The 14,785-nt window shown below is 44.8% G+C and overlaps 1 protein-coding gene across 3 annotated transcripts in view; it reads right to left on the reverse strand.

Moving 5' to 3' along the window:
* Positions 1 to 376: 376 nt before the first annotated feature.
* Positions 377 to 14,785, reverse strand: part of FGFR2 (fibroblast growth factor receptor 2) — a 105,202-nt gene continuing 90,793 nt past the window's right edge. For all 3 annotated transcript variants that reach the window (XM_068961791.1, XM_068961793.1, XM_068961792.1), the window contains 5 exons: positions 8,820 to 8,942; positions 8,192 to 8,262; positions 6,772 to 6,909; positions 4,994 to 5,099; positions 377 to 1,982 (listed from right to left, as the gene is read on the reverse strand). In XM_068961791.1, coding sequence (XP_068817892.1) covers positions 1,818 to 1,982; positions 4,994 to 5,099; positions 6,772 to 6,909; positions 8,192 to 8,262; positions 8,820 to 8,942 — 603 coding nt within the window. In that variant the 3' untranslated portion in view covers positions 377 to 1,817. The remainder of the gene's footprint in view (positions 1,983 to 4,993; positions 5,100 to 6,771; positions 6,910 to 8,191; positions 8,263 to 8,819; positions 8,943 to 14,785) is intronic.

Below are 14,785 nucleotides of genomic sequence, written 5' to 3' on the forward strand. Positions count from 1 at the left end.
TCTCCCATGCCCTTCATTTGCTCCTCTGGGAGCAGCTAGGGCCCAGAAAGCAACACAGACTACTCTGGGGTCCCAGGAAGCAATGAAGCCAGGACTTCAACAGCCTTTTCTGATTTTCCACTAGATCCACCTGTCCCAGGTACTGCTGGGTCCTGGCCAAGCCCTCTGAGAAGTCACCTGTTTGTAGCAAACAACAGACCTCCCCAGCTTTGCCTTCCTTCCGGGCAATCACACCACGCAGCACTGAGTCAGCGCCTCCGAGCACGGGAAACCACTTGGTAAGACACAAGGGTTAAAAAAATAAGCCGCATGACATTTATTTTGTCTTGTTAACATTAATATCTGTAGAAACATTTTTATTGTCAGTATAAAAATTAACAGGTTTTATTAAATACTTTCTCCAATTTCATAACACGTTAAAAATCAGTGTCATCCGCATTCATGTCGCACAGCCAGAGCAGAGTGAGAAGGTGTTTTGAAAGCAAAACACAACACGTTCATACAGAACGAACACCATGGCAGTAACATGACGTTGGCATCGGGCAGGATCTTTCGGTGAGGTCCTGCCAGAGGAGGTGGAAGCGATCCCTTAAAAAGATGGAAGGATCCCCCAAACTATCAGCAGAACAACTCAATGTTTCCATTTTCTCCGACGGGGCATGAAGATTCTAAGAGACTTCTCTGTTGCCAGTGAATCTGGAAGCCGTGATGAAGATTCACCAAAGAGAATACAGGCTAATCTGATCAATGTGCAACTTGGCAGGGAGGGGGGCAGAAGGCCAGCGGCTGGACAGAACATTCTTTTAGCATCTCGAGGAGAGTTCCTCCTTTGAGGAACGGATTAAGGCATCTTTTTAAGGGAACGCTGGTACCATTTGTCTTGGGAAGCCCAGTGAAAGGTTTATGGGCCCAATAACCAAGCTGCACCAAAATAACACACTGCTCTTTTAATACGGGCAGTTAGGTGGTTAAAGAACAATCATCTGACAGCAGAGTTGAAATACAAATAAACCAAAACTTCACTTCCCCCAAATTAGTCATATTTTGTAAATATTTCTCTTTTCAAAGGATCTGGTAACTAGTTAAGTTCAAGCAAGAGATTAACTAGTCTGGTGCACTGCCTGCATAGAAATGCCACTTAAATTACAAAAAAAAAAAAAAGGTTGTTTTGTATATTACCAATTCATTAATAAATTAATGTCATATCATTTTTCCCTGAAAGCAAAAGTACTTTTCCACCTCTGCTCGGTGAAAATTAAGAAGTTCTGTGTAAGAAACAGCATTTAGCAAATAGCTATATTTTTTAAAAAAAAGAAAGAGAGACCAATTTTCTAGGTGTGCTGGGACATCCATTTAAAATCAATACAAAAAATAATTCCTTGTAAATATATAATATATATTTATACATAATTTGAATATATTTACATACATCCAGCACCTATATACTGCAATTGTGCTCTATAAGTGTGCGCTGACATATATTTTCTCCAATTATTACAAAATTCACAAGGCAGGCAGAACGGGTGTCTGCCTCAAGTCCGGCTGGTCCACAGCCAGTACCCACAGTGGGTCCCAAGCATGTGGTGGCCCATGGCAGTCCATTGCCCCCACAACCTTCTTGTTCTCCTGGTGAAGATCACAAGTCTCCAACTGGATAATCAATTCTTTACACGTGTGCCGATCACTTTTCCAAATATTTACTCCTCTGATCCATATATACAACCCAAGACAACAGGCTCCTGGAGGCAAGGCCCCCCCTGCTCAGTACAGCTAAGTTCCTGATGCCACCCTGTTTGGGGACAGGGGGACAGGCCCATTCATGTTTTAACACTGCCGTTTCTATGTGGATACTGAGGAAGGCAGGGTTCGTAAGGCATGGGGTCCGGAGAGAAAACAGAATCATCTCCCGAAGAGCAAGAACTCCTGGTGTCAGGGTAACTAGGTGAATACTGTTCAAGAAGCTGACTGAGGTCCAAGTATTCCTGAAAGAAGGGAAGAGAGACGTTTTATTTCATCTCGGGTCAGGATAACAAGGTGAATACGGTTCGAGAGGCTGACTGAGGTCCAAGTATTCCTGAAAGAAGCGAAGAGAAGACTTTTATTTCAGACACAGGCTCTTGGGACATTGATATGGGAGTCGGGACAGGATGGGGGCACCCCCAGCAGGGAGAGACCCACCCAGCCTAGCTCCCGCCAAGACCACCTTGAGACCCCGACTTTATCTCCTCTAGGTTACCCTTCAATAGTTACAAACTATTGCCAAGTGGGGAACCCTAATACCCAGCTGAGTGGTCACCTCGATGGGCACAGACCCCAGGACTCGCTGATAGACCACATGGTTCAAATCCATGCCCAGCAAAATGGGGAAGATGCAAGAAGCTGTGGAAGTCCAAGACCTCTTTCCAGCGCTAAGACCCTGAATATTTATGTCACAAATTACATTTTACTATTGTAGCTTCTAGGATAATTTAAAGGGAATATGTCTTTATTCAGCGGGTAATTTCACAGATGCAATTCATTACTCTCAGAAGCTCTCTGAGTTGAAAATGTAAATAGGTTCAAAAAAGGCCTGGATAGACTCATGTGTGTTACATCCATAATGGACAGCAAAAGAACAGTTTAGGAAAACGCAGGTTACATTTCAAAGTTTTGCAGGTTGGAAATTCAAAAAGGGCTCTTCTGCCCCCTGAAGCACTTAGTGGTGCTACTGTCGGACAACCCACCCAATGGCCCCCAGATAACACTTCTTTCGACTTAAAACAGGGTGAAAGTCCTCTATCTGCTCTTGTGCACCCTGTGAGCTAAGAATGGCTTTTAACTTTATGAAATGGTTGGGAAAAAGAAAAAAAAAAAAAAATCAAAAGAAGAATAACATCTCATGGTATTAAACTTTGTAAAATGTCCTAAAATTTAAAATTTTAGCGTTCATCAGTTTTATCTGAACGTAGACAGGTTTATTTATTCATTTACACATTGTCTGTGCCTGTTGCTACAGAGATCCACAAAGAGGCCCATGAAGCTGAAAATATTGACTGTCTGGTCCTTGACATAAAAGGTTTGCAAACTATGAAAAGATTTTTAAACTGGGGCCCTACTGGGTCTCACTACCTCATCCAGGCTAGCATGTTGGGGTGCTTCTGCTCATACTCCCAAAAGCCAAGGAGTATATCATGATACATGGTTTTGCTGAGAAGCGGACAAAAAGGTATAGACCACAGCACAACCAGCCTTGGTGTTATCAAAGAAGGGCCCACAGAATGTTGGCAACTATACATTTTAACAGACAGGGAAAAAAAAAAAAAAAAAACACCAAACCACCCCTATAATTTATCACCAGGTTTGGCAAGAAAAAGAGTCCCCATCCAAGAATGGGGGATGTGTCAGCTCCAACAGCATCAGCAAGAACCGCACGACTGGAAACAAACACGCCCACCACATCAAAAGAGAACTTCTTTGCTTACAATGATAAAAAAATGAAATTTTGTCCTAAATGGAACCATTTTTCTCCAGCATGTGGTAATGATTTTCAGAAGGAAAGAACTTCGATTTTTATATCCGTTAGACAATATGGCATTCTGCCTTTTTTTTTTTAATTTTAGGATGCTAGATGTAAATTTCAGGGTGAAAACAGGCCCACTTTAAATGTAAATATGTAAATAAATGGCATAGAGCATGGACACAGGATCATTAAAATGGAACTTTAGTGCTTTTTCAGTTTCTAACTGAAGCCATAAATGTTCAGATCTGATAGGGGGAAAAAAAAAACCTAGGGATATCAGTGGATTCCAAGTCTAGGGTTAAAGGAACTTATACTAGAAACAACAATTTTGGCAGGAGAAGAAAGTTGGTTGTTTTTTTTTTTTTCTCCCCTTGAACTGTTTCTTTCCTTTCAACTTCTGAAGGTCAGCTGTGTTCATTTAAATGCAATCTCTCTCTTTATCAGCCACAGTCAGACACACAGATAATATTGCTGGCTTAAGGTTTCAAATCACAACATTTTATTATTTAAAAAAAATCAATCTGAAACTATTAAATACATTATTTTAAAATAAATGTATTCTTTTCCTTCTAAAATGTTTAGGCAGTTTTAACCTTTTCTGTTGTTATTAAGATAATTGCGGGAGATTTCTCCCCCTGTCTAGAGGAACACTGCTCTATATCCTCATTATATTTCTCTAAGTCATTCACTATTTCTCTCTGTTGTGCGGTTTTTTCTGCCTTTGATGGGTTCATCACCTTCCCTGCTCACATCACTTTCTTTCTACAACCAAAGATCACTCTCTCTGCATGGTGAAGTAGCCACTGACATGGCTGATTGTGGACAGTGAGTGACAGAAGAGGGTTTCTTTTGTAGTTATAGGTTGTAACTATTTTATAGAAAATACATATTTTATCAGACGTTTTCACTTTAAAATCCTGTAAGTCACTCATTAAAGAAGTGACTCTGTGTATGTTTACACTATGACCACACAGGGTCATGTAGGTCTATGTCCTGCATTATATAGAAGCTAGAATGGCACAATTTCACTTCATCCCGGCAAGTTCATTGGTAAGGGACCATCAGCAGCCCTCAGAGTAATGACCAGCAGCCCTCAGAGTAATGACCAGCAGCCCTCACACTAATGAGCAGGGCAAGGAATCCAACCAGCACAGAAACTCCAGCTCCTTCCCTCTCAAATCCAAATGCTGTGGTTTTGGACATTTTTTTCCTTCTTCCCCATCTTCCTACATACACACACCATGCACCCAACCACCCACATGCCACAGTGAGGGGCAGACTCAGGTGGGGCCCTTGTGTCTGGTTTTGTGGGTCAGAACTCTCAAGATGAAGTTCCAAGAAAAGTCAGGGTTTGGGAGGAACATGGTTTCAGTCTATCCAAGCCCGGGAACAATGATAAACTGTACCCCAGACTCCCACTGGGGATGCTGCATTTCAAAAGCTGTACAGGGGTTTCCCAGCAAGGACCCTTGGCTTCTGGAAGGAGGCTCTTACCTCGTTGGTTGTGAGTGTGAGAATTCGATCCAAGTCTTCTACCAACTGCTTGAAGGTGGGTCTCTGTGAGGGTACTGCATGCCAGCAGTCTCTCATCATCATATACCTGGAAGAGATGGATTTCCTTGGTGAGTCACTTCCCTGAGGACTAGGGGTGTGGCTATAAGCCACTCTTAACAGTCAGTATAGAGAGATGTCCTCAATTATGAAAACGTATCAGAACTTCCCTAGCAACTGAACTGGCAGGTGGTGATCCACTCTGCCAAAAGAGGCACTGCTCAGTTCCTCTGAAAGTCACTTTGATTTACAAAAACATCACTTTATCCAAAATGCTTAGGACAGTATCTACACCATCAAAAAAGACACTTCTGGGAATTCACTGGTGGTCCAGTGGTTAGGACTGAGCGCTTTCACCACCAAGGATTGGGGTTCAATCCCTAACCAAGGAACTAAGATCTCACAAGCAATACAGTATGGCCAAAAACCCAAAAAGACACTTCTATCTGTTTTCCTGGTTGACTTCTGGTATCCCTGTGGCAGTGACTTATAACAGGGCATCACATTTCCATACTTCTGGACACTGTGGGAAGAGCCAGGTAGGGGCGGGTGGGAATCCAGTCTTCCCTCCCCACACGCCCCTGCCAGGACCAAAGCTGCTCTACTGTTATCTGCCCGACACTCTGGACAAAGGTTCCTCAGTTTTGAAAAACTGAAATTTGAAAAGCACAACATTAAGGCAAGGTTCTTATGAATTAATCTGTCGTCACTGAGCTATGCCTTCACTTCCTGATTAACTCCTGGACAGGCCTAGGCTCCCAGGCCTTATCTTGACAATGGGTTTCGACAGACCCTCTATAGTAGAAAAAGCCCCAGGAATGACAAGGAGCACAATAAATGGCTTTATATAATATACTATAAAATGTGACCATTCATCTGATGCCCACTGTGCACTGAAAAGCACTCATGGGATTACTGATATAAAATCCCCATGAAACAATACCCAAGAGACCGCAGTCTCTGGAACAATCCCTCTTCTTAGTTGACACTGGGAGCTGGGAGGAGAGACTCCTTTTCAAAGCACTGATTTTACTGCACAAGACACTTGTCACCAACACAAGTAATTCCACTTAAAGAACAGGGTAGGTTTTGCTCGAAACCAGTTTTATAGTCAGATCAGGATTAACAGTCAGACTATATTAGCACCTGGACAAATTTTTAATCCTCTGCACTGAAATAGGGGTAAAATATAGGTAAGCAGACACTAGTTCATTCACCCTGAGGGCTGTGGTCGAAATCCATCTATAATAGCATAGGTCACAAAGAGGCTGCAGAAGCACCCACTCTCTCCTCACAGTGCAGAGGCCACAGACCACTCATAAGAAATGGAGGCAGCGCCATGGGTCTCAGGCTCGTGCATGAGGGAAGGCTTGATGTATCTTCCTCTCACTCTGAAGAACAGCGAGGATAGCACAGCGGCCTAGGAAGATGACTGCAGGGCTCACTGTGGAAGGCTGGGAGCCCTCGGCCAAGCACCCAACACCTCAGTGGTGTAAAGCTCACTCCATACCACCCCAGAAGGATGCTCTTTCTTTTGGACAGTCAGGCCTGTCCATGGAACTCTCTATCTCAGTTCTGGGATTGAGCCCAGGAAATCTCAGCAATTCTTTTTCTCAGGACATATTTAGAAACCTGGGGGCCTTAGGAAACGGAACCAGCCAGGAGAAGCGTTAGCGGCGTGGTGGGTTCCCTGGGGCATCAGGAGAGACAAGAGCCCTTACAGTTCGTTGGTGCAGTTTGCTGGCTTGTCCATCCTATGTCCTTCCTTAAGCAGCTTAAAAAGTTCCTCCACGGGAATCCCTGGGTAGGGCGAGCCCCCTAATGTGAAGATCTCCCACATTAACACCCCGAAGGACCAGCTGCAAAGAGGGGAGAAAACAGCATTAGTAACCCATCTGAATCACAGAAACCTAAACACACCCAGTTAAGAAAACAAACTCCCCCACACTTCTTACATTCAAAGACAAATGACCGGGGCCCTCCTGCAGTTCATCCAACCTGCCCCTTCCTGTCCCCAGAAAGCATCCCCAGATGACGATGAGGAGATATTCTGATGGAATTTTCCATCAGCGGACAACAGATAAGTGATGGTAAACCATCACTCTTTGGGGAGGGTGGAAAGGGGACACAAGGGATGGAGATTTGGTTCTTTCTTCCTCCTTCCACCACTTTCAAATAAAACTCTTTGTCTTTATGCGGTGTTATCAACATGAGCTTCTAAGGTGGAAACACCCCCTTCACTGATTCTCTTAGGGTGAGTTTCAGAAATGAAACTGACTTCAGTTTTGTATACAGCAAGAGAAGCAGCTCACTGCAAAACTGGAAACCATAAGGCTCTCCTTCTAGGACTGCTGAAGAGAACCAGTGGCCGTGCCACAGGCTCCATGCCTGCCCCAGACACCCTCCCGCCCACACAAGTAAGAGCAGCTCAACTGACTTTTTAACTTTCGGAATAATTATAGATTCACAGGAACTTACGAAAATAGAACAGGGTGATCCTCTACCTCTCACCCAGTTTCTCACAATGGTAACATCTTCCCCCCAGATTTCCAAAGCTAGAATTCTAAACTACGGCTTGGAGCCTAGCCCTGATAGTATTCTTAAGTGTATCATAATTGAAATACTGTAGAGCTCTCACTCTATTGCTGTAATGTTATCAAGGCTGCAAAGACGAGGTTGGACATTTTCCAAAGGATAAGCAGGGAGTAGGCTCTGTGGAGATCCCCTGAGTGGAGCTCATCCCAACCAGCCTCCCCAGTGTAAGGACAAACCTAGGATGGGGAAAATACGACAAACCGCTCTCAAGAAGGAAAAGTTGAAGAGCGCGAAGAACATGCCAACAGCTCGGCAACTTAGATACCAGCTTTGTACTTGCACATCCGTGAGTAAGTTCAAGGCGGGAGCTTCCGCTCTGGCAGGTGCAGGTTAGCGGTTCCACCTCCCGTGTGCTTTGAAGCCAGGCAGATTAGTAACAGAGCATTGGTTACCAGCCTAGCAGAAAATCCGTCCTTTCTAAGGCTGGCTCCTGCACCTTCTCTGCATGTGTGAAATGCAGCAGGCACCAAAGAAGGCAGGCAAGGAATGGACAAGATTTCTGCAAGTCAACCCCAGCGAGAAGGCAGCGACAAGGGAGTTACTCACACATCACTCTGATGGGTGTACACTCTGTCGAAAAGGGCTTCGGGAGCCATCCACTTGACCGGAAGTCGGCCCTGCAAGCGTGGAAGAAATGTAAAACCCAATATACTAAAACCGGTTTACTTTAGCAGCCCCCACCGGGCTGTGCCCTGTTTATTTTAAGAGCCGACACTCTAATGGTTTTTGCTGGAGAGTCATTAGTGAAAAAAATACGCTCCAAGGGGACTACGCAGAGTGTGGGAGATGCACAGATATGGACATGTTGATAAAGGGTCGTTTCCTCGTGATCATACATCTTCCCCAGCACGTTGACACACCCTGGCCCATTTCTAGGTGAAAATTAACCCAGAAACTCACAAGCTCCAATCTTTGCTAGGGAATTTCCGGACGAGGAGCCTTATGAAGATCCTAGAGGCTGATTATTCAGTATGCAAGACTGGCTCACATTTACTAAGAGTCTTAACTCTTAGAGTTAAGCCTGAATTTGCTTACTGAGAAGTTTGTAAGGAGTAACGCAAATGAGCGGGAATAAAAAGGCACTGGTCTATTAGTTCTGAACATCACCTTTCACCTGGAGCGCTCCGTGCCACCCCTCTAACCCTCTCCCACCACATCGTCACCGTGGACTCACATTTGTGGTCTTTTTGTAATAGTCTATATTGTTGATATCTCTGGCCAGTCCAAAGTCAGCTATTTTCATCACGTTGTTTTCTGTTACCAAAACATTTCTGGCAGCTAAATCTCGATGAATGCACTGAAAGAAAAAAATTTTTTAAAAACTTATTTCAAAATGCTACAAGGATAAAAAGGCACATCTTATCACGCAGACAGAAAATACAACTGAGGTCAAAAATTGCTGTTTCTTTTCTAATTAAAGACTAAGGCCCCAACTATTTCAAAGAGCAAAGGCAGATAAGAAACCACACGCCTTTTTAACTTCAGTTGACTGGCATCCTTCACACTGTGAAGACTCAAATGCAATTTTTCCCTCTCTGCAGTTCAGGACCCTGTTTTCCTGCTCATTTTTGAGGCTTTCCCCCTGCTGAGTTCCACCCCATCCCTTCTCTTGGCTCACTCTCCTCCTCTCTCCCCACCCCTTCAGATTCCTTGGCTTAACTCCTCTCTCCCTCAAAACAGAGGACCTGCCCCATTAATTCTGTATATTTCCATACATCCTCATGGCTCCCATTCTTAGCTACATAGGAAAGATCTTCAAATTCTTATCTCTATCCTGACCACTCTCCTGGGATCCAGATTCTCATTTTATCAGGCTACAGGACACTGCCACATCCCTTTGGCACCTTAAGTTCAAGGTCTCTACTCTTATCTTCTCGGTCCTTTTCATACACACCTGTGATATACACACCAGACTTCTTTATACACTCCTCCCGCGTTCTTTTTGATTTCAACTCCCAAATGCCTCTCCAATTTGTCCACCTAGCTCCGTCCTCACTGCCACCTGCTTAGTCCGGGGTCTCATCACTGCCCACCCCCCATGCCCCACAGGAGACAATGACTACATGCCCGTCCCTGTGCTTCCAGACTTAGCCCTATTGCATCTTTTTTTGTCTCCCTCAAATTTTGTTTCTGAAGGAGCTGGTCACATCTGTTCCGGGCTTATATCAAAATCACTGCCTATCTATCCAAATTCTCTGTCCAGTTCTCACCCAACACCTGGCCCCCACATAGGACCCAACCGACGTCTGTCACATACACAGGGGCCAGGAGCTGAGATGCTTACTACAGGGCAGCCAATTCATGGTTCTGATGCGATCTTTTCAGTCTCAGAAAGCTCTAGTCCTTATAACATCTATATTTCCTTTCTGCAAATGATATGCTTTTGTAAGCTGTTGAAAGCGTTTTAGTTGTACTTTAATACACCAAAATTTCATCAGGATACATAGTAATTGGGGTCCCAAATCATCACCTCCTATTTTTGGAAATGTGAGGTAGACAGAAGTAAACAAACATCCCTAACAAAGCCTTTTACTCAGGTTCTGGGCAAAGGCAAACTATTACATGAAGGAGAGACTCCTAGCAACCCCTCTGATATGGGTGAGATGGGGCTGATTTTAGATAGATACTACAAGAAACAGGCCATTTTAAAAAAACAGCAAGCCAAACTCTCCCTGAACAATGAATTAGGAATAATTTTTTTCTGCCCACCCTCCAACTATTCCTTGTTTTTATCTGCGTCTGTGGCCCCCCGGATGGGCTAAGGTCACTGAAGGGAAAACAAAAGGAGCCCACACGCTGCCTGTGCCCGGCCAGAATGGAAGCAAGAAATGTGAGAGCTCCCAGAAGCCGCCCGGGGATCCGGTCGGGGTGGGAGCCGGGTTCCTGGTTTTGGAGGCCTCTTCAAATGGAACTTCCAAGTCCTGGGCCAAACTTTCCCGGTGGTGTGCTCCCCGCTGACAAGACTCTGTGCGTTTGGCAAGCCGTGCGGTCAGAAGAATCTGGCTCCCTGTGCACGGGGCTTCGACCACACATAAGGGCTCAACTACGAGTCACCATGATGGTGACCTCCATTTTCACTGGGAAAGCCAGAATCCATCACTAGCCTCCTGCGTCCCAGGAGGCTGGGAAACACCAAAGCCCACCCTCTGGGCTGAACAAGAAGAGACTTGGAACCAATACCCATGAAAAAGAAAATAATCAACGTCAAGCCAAATTTACATCATCTGCAGAAATCTGAGTTGTTCTCCAGTGCAAAGAGCTGGCCATTTTACATAACTAGAGCTCTTTGGAATATTTGGTATTCCATTTTATTTTTAAATAAACGAAGGTCAACGGGTCCCTAAGGGAAGGAAGACGAATACCTCTATGACCCTGACAGTGTGCTGGGTGCCTCTGCACAGCTGATCACATTAAATTTCCAAGGCAACTTATGAGATGGGTGTTATCATAGCCATTTTAAAGATGAAGAAGCTAAGCTTAAAAAAAAAAAAACCCCAGCAAAAATAAAAACAGCTGTTCAAGTTAAACACCTTGGAGGTTTAACTGTCCTTAATATTTTATAAAAAAGAAAAATTAGTGTACTTTGCACTAAAAATAGAAAGGCTTGCATAACTGGGATAAGGCTCAAACACCACATCACCCATTGTATTGCTGTACACATCACAGTGTCTCTTAGCTTGTCCATCTCCAGTGTTGCCAACTTAAGCACAGGACTGCAGGTTTATCTCACATGCCCAGCACAGAGCCTGACCCCGTCAATGTCCACTAAGCTGAATTTCTAATTATACTCCATCAGCAGTGAGCCAGATGTCACAGCCAACAGTTCCTCAGGCGGGTCTCTAACAAACGCATTGCCATCCACCAGGACAGAATCCGTGTGGCAGAGCTAGGATCTGACCTGTTCCCTGCTTCTCCATTTTCCACTACCCGAAATAAGCCCTCCAGTTTTAGAAGCAGGTTCCACTCAGGGTACCATCCTTAAGATCATCTAGAACCTGCTCAAATCTGTTCTAGGTCCTTAATTACAGGCAGCCTTTGGCAAAGAGCTTTGGAAACATGACTGCGAAGCCTTAGGAAACAGGACTCTGTCCCCTCTATTCCACCCTGGGTTGGCAAATGAAGCCCCAGCACAGGGCATTTCTTCTCATCTTCTTGGTCTTTTTCATGTACACCTGAGAAATACACACAGAGTTCTTTACACACTCCTCCTGAGTTCTTGATTTCAACTCCCAAATGCCTCTCAGTGGTCCTCTTCTTGGTCTAGAGAGGCAGGAATAACTGAGAGCAAGATAGCAGAGTAGAAAACCAAAAGGCCAGGTGTGGGACCAGCCTCTTTATTCTCTGAACTGACGAGTCCCCATCTCAGAAATGAGCACAGTGACACACACACACCTGGGCTCAAAGGTTTCCTGGAGTTTCCTAACAGCCCCCAGCATCTTAACCCATAGGACAGGGATTATAAACACACCTGTTTCTGAGTTATTCTGGAGTTACAGACAACATTGTATGTAAAATGTTTGCCCCAGGCCTGGTGGACATTAAGCTCTCAAAAAGTGGTAGTGATTAGTAGTATGATGATGATTACAGTACTGCTAATAAGAGTACTTTCAGTTTGTCATTCTAAAATGTATTCTTTTCTCCATTTTGCAGAGTTCAACTGATCCTCAGTTCTCTCCACCACACCACACAGCAAAGCAGGAAGGCAGCGATCCTCAGGGCCGGGGTGCAATACGGGTGGTGGGGCAGGACTCAGCCATCTTCTTTCTCCTCCTCCTGCCTTCCCAAGACTCCTCTCTGGACCTCTGAACCACATTCTGGGTTTCCTTCTCCTCCTCTGAGGGTGTCTCCTCCATCTTTTCCTGCGCTTTAAGTCAATCTCTGGATTTGAGAGGTTTCTCAGGGTTTGACTGCAAGCTTCTGATTCTGCCTCTCCCCAACCTCCCTGCCCAAGGTGAACGCATCCATTCCCGTGCCCTGAACCTATACCTTCTTCACTGGCTCCAGGGTCTCGCCTAGCCCCCCAGAGCTGAGCTGCAGCCTTCAGCTTCCTGGCGGACATCTGCCCTTGAATGACCCTCGGACATACTGGAAATGCACCTGGGGCTTCCCACAGGAATCAATTCCTGCCACCGCCCCTGCCCCTCCCATCTTCCTCATCCCGATAAGCTGTACCACCGTCACGTTTCTCAAGATGGAAATCCAGCAGTCATCCTTGGTCCCTCTTCCTCTCCCTCCTGTATCTACTCAATGCATGAACTGTCCTGATGGCAAAATACATCCCAAACCAATCTACTTCTCTGGTATCTGTCGGAGCCAATAAACCTTAGCCGAAACCATAGTCACAAGTAGCCGGCTTTCTACTGCGAACCTGATCCAAATCACTGCCCTCTGGAGGGGAGAAGGAAATGGCAACTTACTCCAGTATTCTTGCCTGGAGAATCCCAGAGACAGAGGAGCCTGGTAGGCTGCCCGTCTATGGGGTTGCACAGAGTCAGACACGACTGAAGCGACGTAGCAGCAGCAGTAGCAGCAGCCCCTTCGAGGCTTCCCCAGCACCAAGAGCCGAGTCTTGACTGGGGCTGTCAGCTTCTGAATGAGCAGGACCTGCCTCCATACAGCTTGTCCCTCTGCAGGAGGGCTCAGCCATCACCTTTGGTCCCCAAACCTCTCGAGTCCCCCCACCCCCGCCTCTGATTCCTGCCCCCACTCCAGGGGCTTCCTCCACAGCACAATTCTCAGCCTTTCAACATGCTTATTTTTATGCCCTCATTTATTATTGATTTCTAAAACCAGCTTGAACATCTGTACGTTCACGGTTCACGTATTGCTGAAGCCTGGCTTGGAGAATTTTGAGCATTACTTTACTAGCATGTGAGATAAGTACAATTGTGCAGTAGTTTGAGCATTCTTTGGCATTGTCTTTTTTGGGGATTGGAATGAAAACTGACCTTTTCCAGTCCTGTGGCCACTGCTGAGTTTTCCAAATTTGCTGGCATATTGAGTGCAGCACTTTCACAGCATCATCTTTCAGGATCTGAAATAGCTCAACTGGAATTCCATCACCTCCACTAGCTTTGTTCATAGTGATGCTTTCTAAGGCCCACTTGCCTTCACATTCCAGGATGTCTGGCTCTAGGTGAATGATCACATCATTGTGATTATCTTGGTCATGAAGATCTTTTTTGTACAGTTCTTCTATGTATTCTTGCCACCTCTTCTTAATATCTTCTGCTTCTGTTAGGTCCATACCATTTCTGTCCTTTATCGAGCCCATCTTTGCATGACATGTTCCCTTGGTATCCCTAATTTTCTTGAAGAGATCTCTAGTCTTTCCCATTCTGTTACTTTCCTCTATTTCTTTGCATTGATCGCTGAGGAAGGCTTTCTTATCTCTCCTTGCTATTCTCGGTTTTAGAAAAGGCAGAGGAACCAGAGATCAAATTCCCAACATCCACTGGATCATCAAAAAAGCAAGAGAGTTCCAGAAAAACATCTATTTCTGCTTTATTGACTATGCCAAAGCCTTTGACTGTGTGGATCACAATAAACTGTGGAAAATTCTTCAAGAGATGGCAATACCAGACCACCTGACCTGCCTCTTGAAAAACCTATATGCATGTCAAGAAGCAACAGTTAGAACTGGACATGGAACAACAGACTGGTTCCAAATAGGAAAAGGAGTACGTCAAGGCTGTATATTGTCATCCTGCTTATTTAACTTCTATGCAGAGTACATCATGAGAAACGCTGGGCTGGAAGAAGCACAAGCTGGAATTAAGATTACCGGGAGAAATATTAATAACCTCAGATATGCAGATGACACCACCCTTATAGCAGAAAGTGAAGAGGAGCCAAAAAGCCTCTTGATGAAAGTGAAAGAGGAGAGTGAAAAAGTTGGCTTAAAGCTCAACATTCAGAAAATGGCATCTGCTCCCATCACTTCATGGGAAATAGATGGGGAAACAGTGGAAACAGTGTCAGACTTTATTTTTTGGGGCTCCAAAATCACTGCAGATGGTGACTGCAGCCATGAAATTAAAAGAAGCTTACTCCTTGGAAGGAAAGTTATGACCAACCTAGATAGCATATTCAAAAGCAGAGACATTACTTTACCCACGAAGGTTCATCTAGTCAAGGCTA

This window comes from Capricornis sumatraensis, chromosome 23, assembly GCF_032405125.1.
Source record: "Capricornis sumatraensis isolate serow.1 chromosome 23, serow.2, whole genome shotgun sequence".
NCBI lineage: Eukaryota > Metazoa > Chordata > Mammalia > Artiodactyla > Bovidae > Capricornis > Capricornis sumatraensis.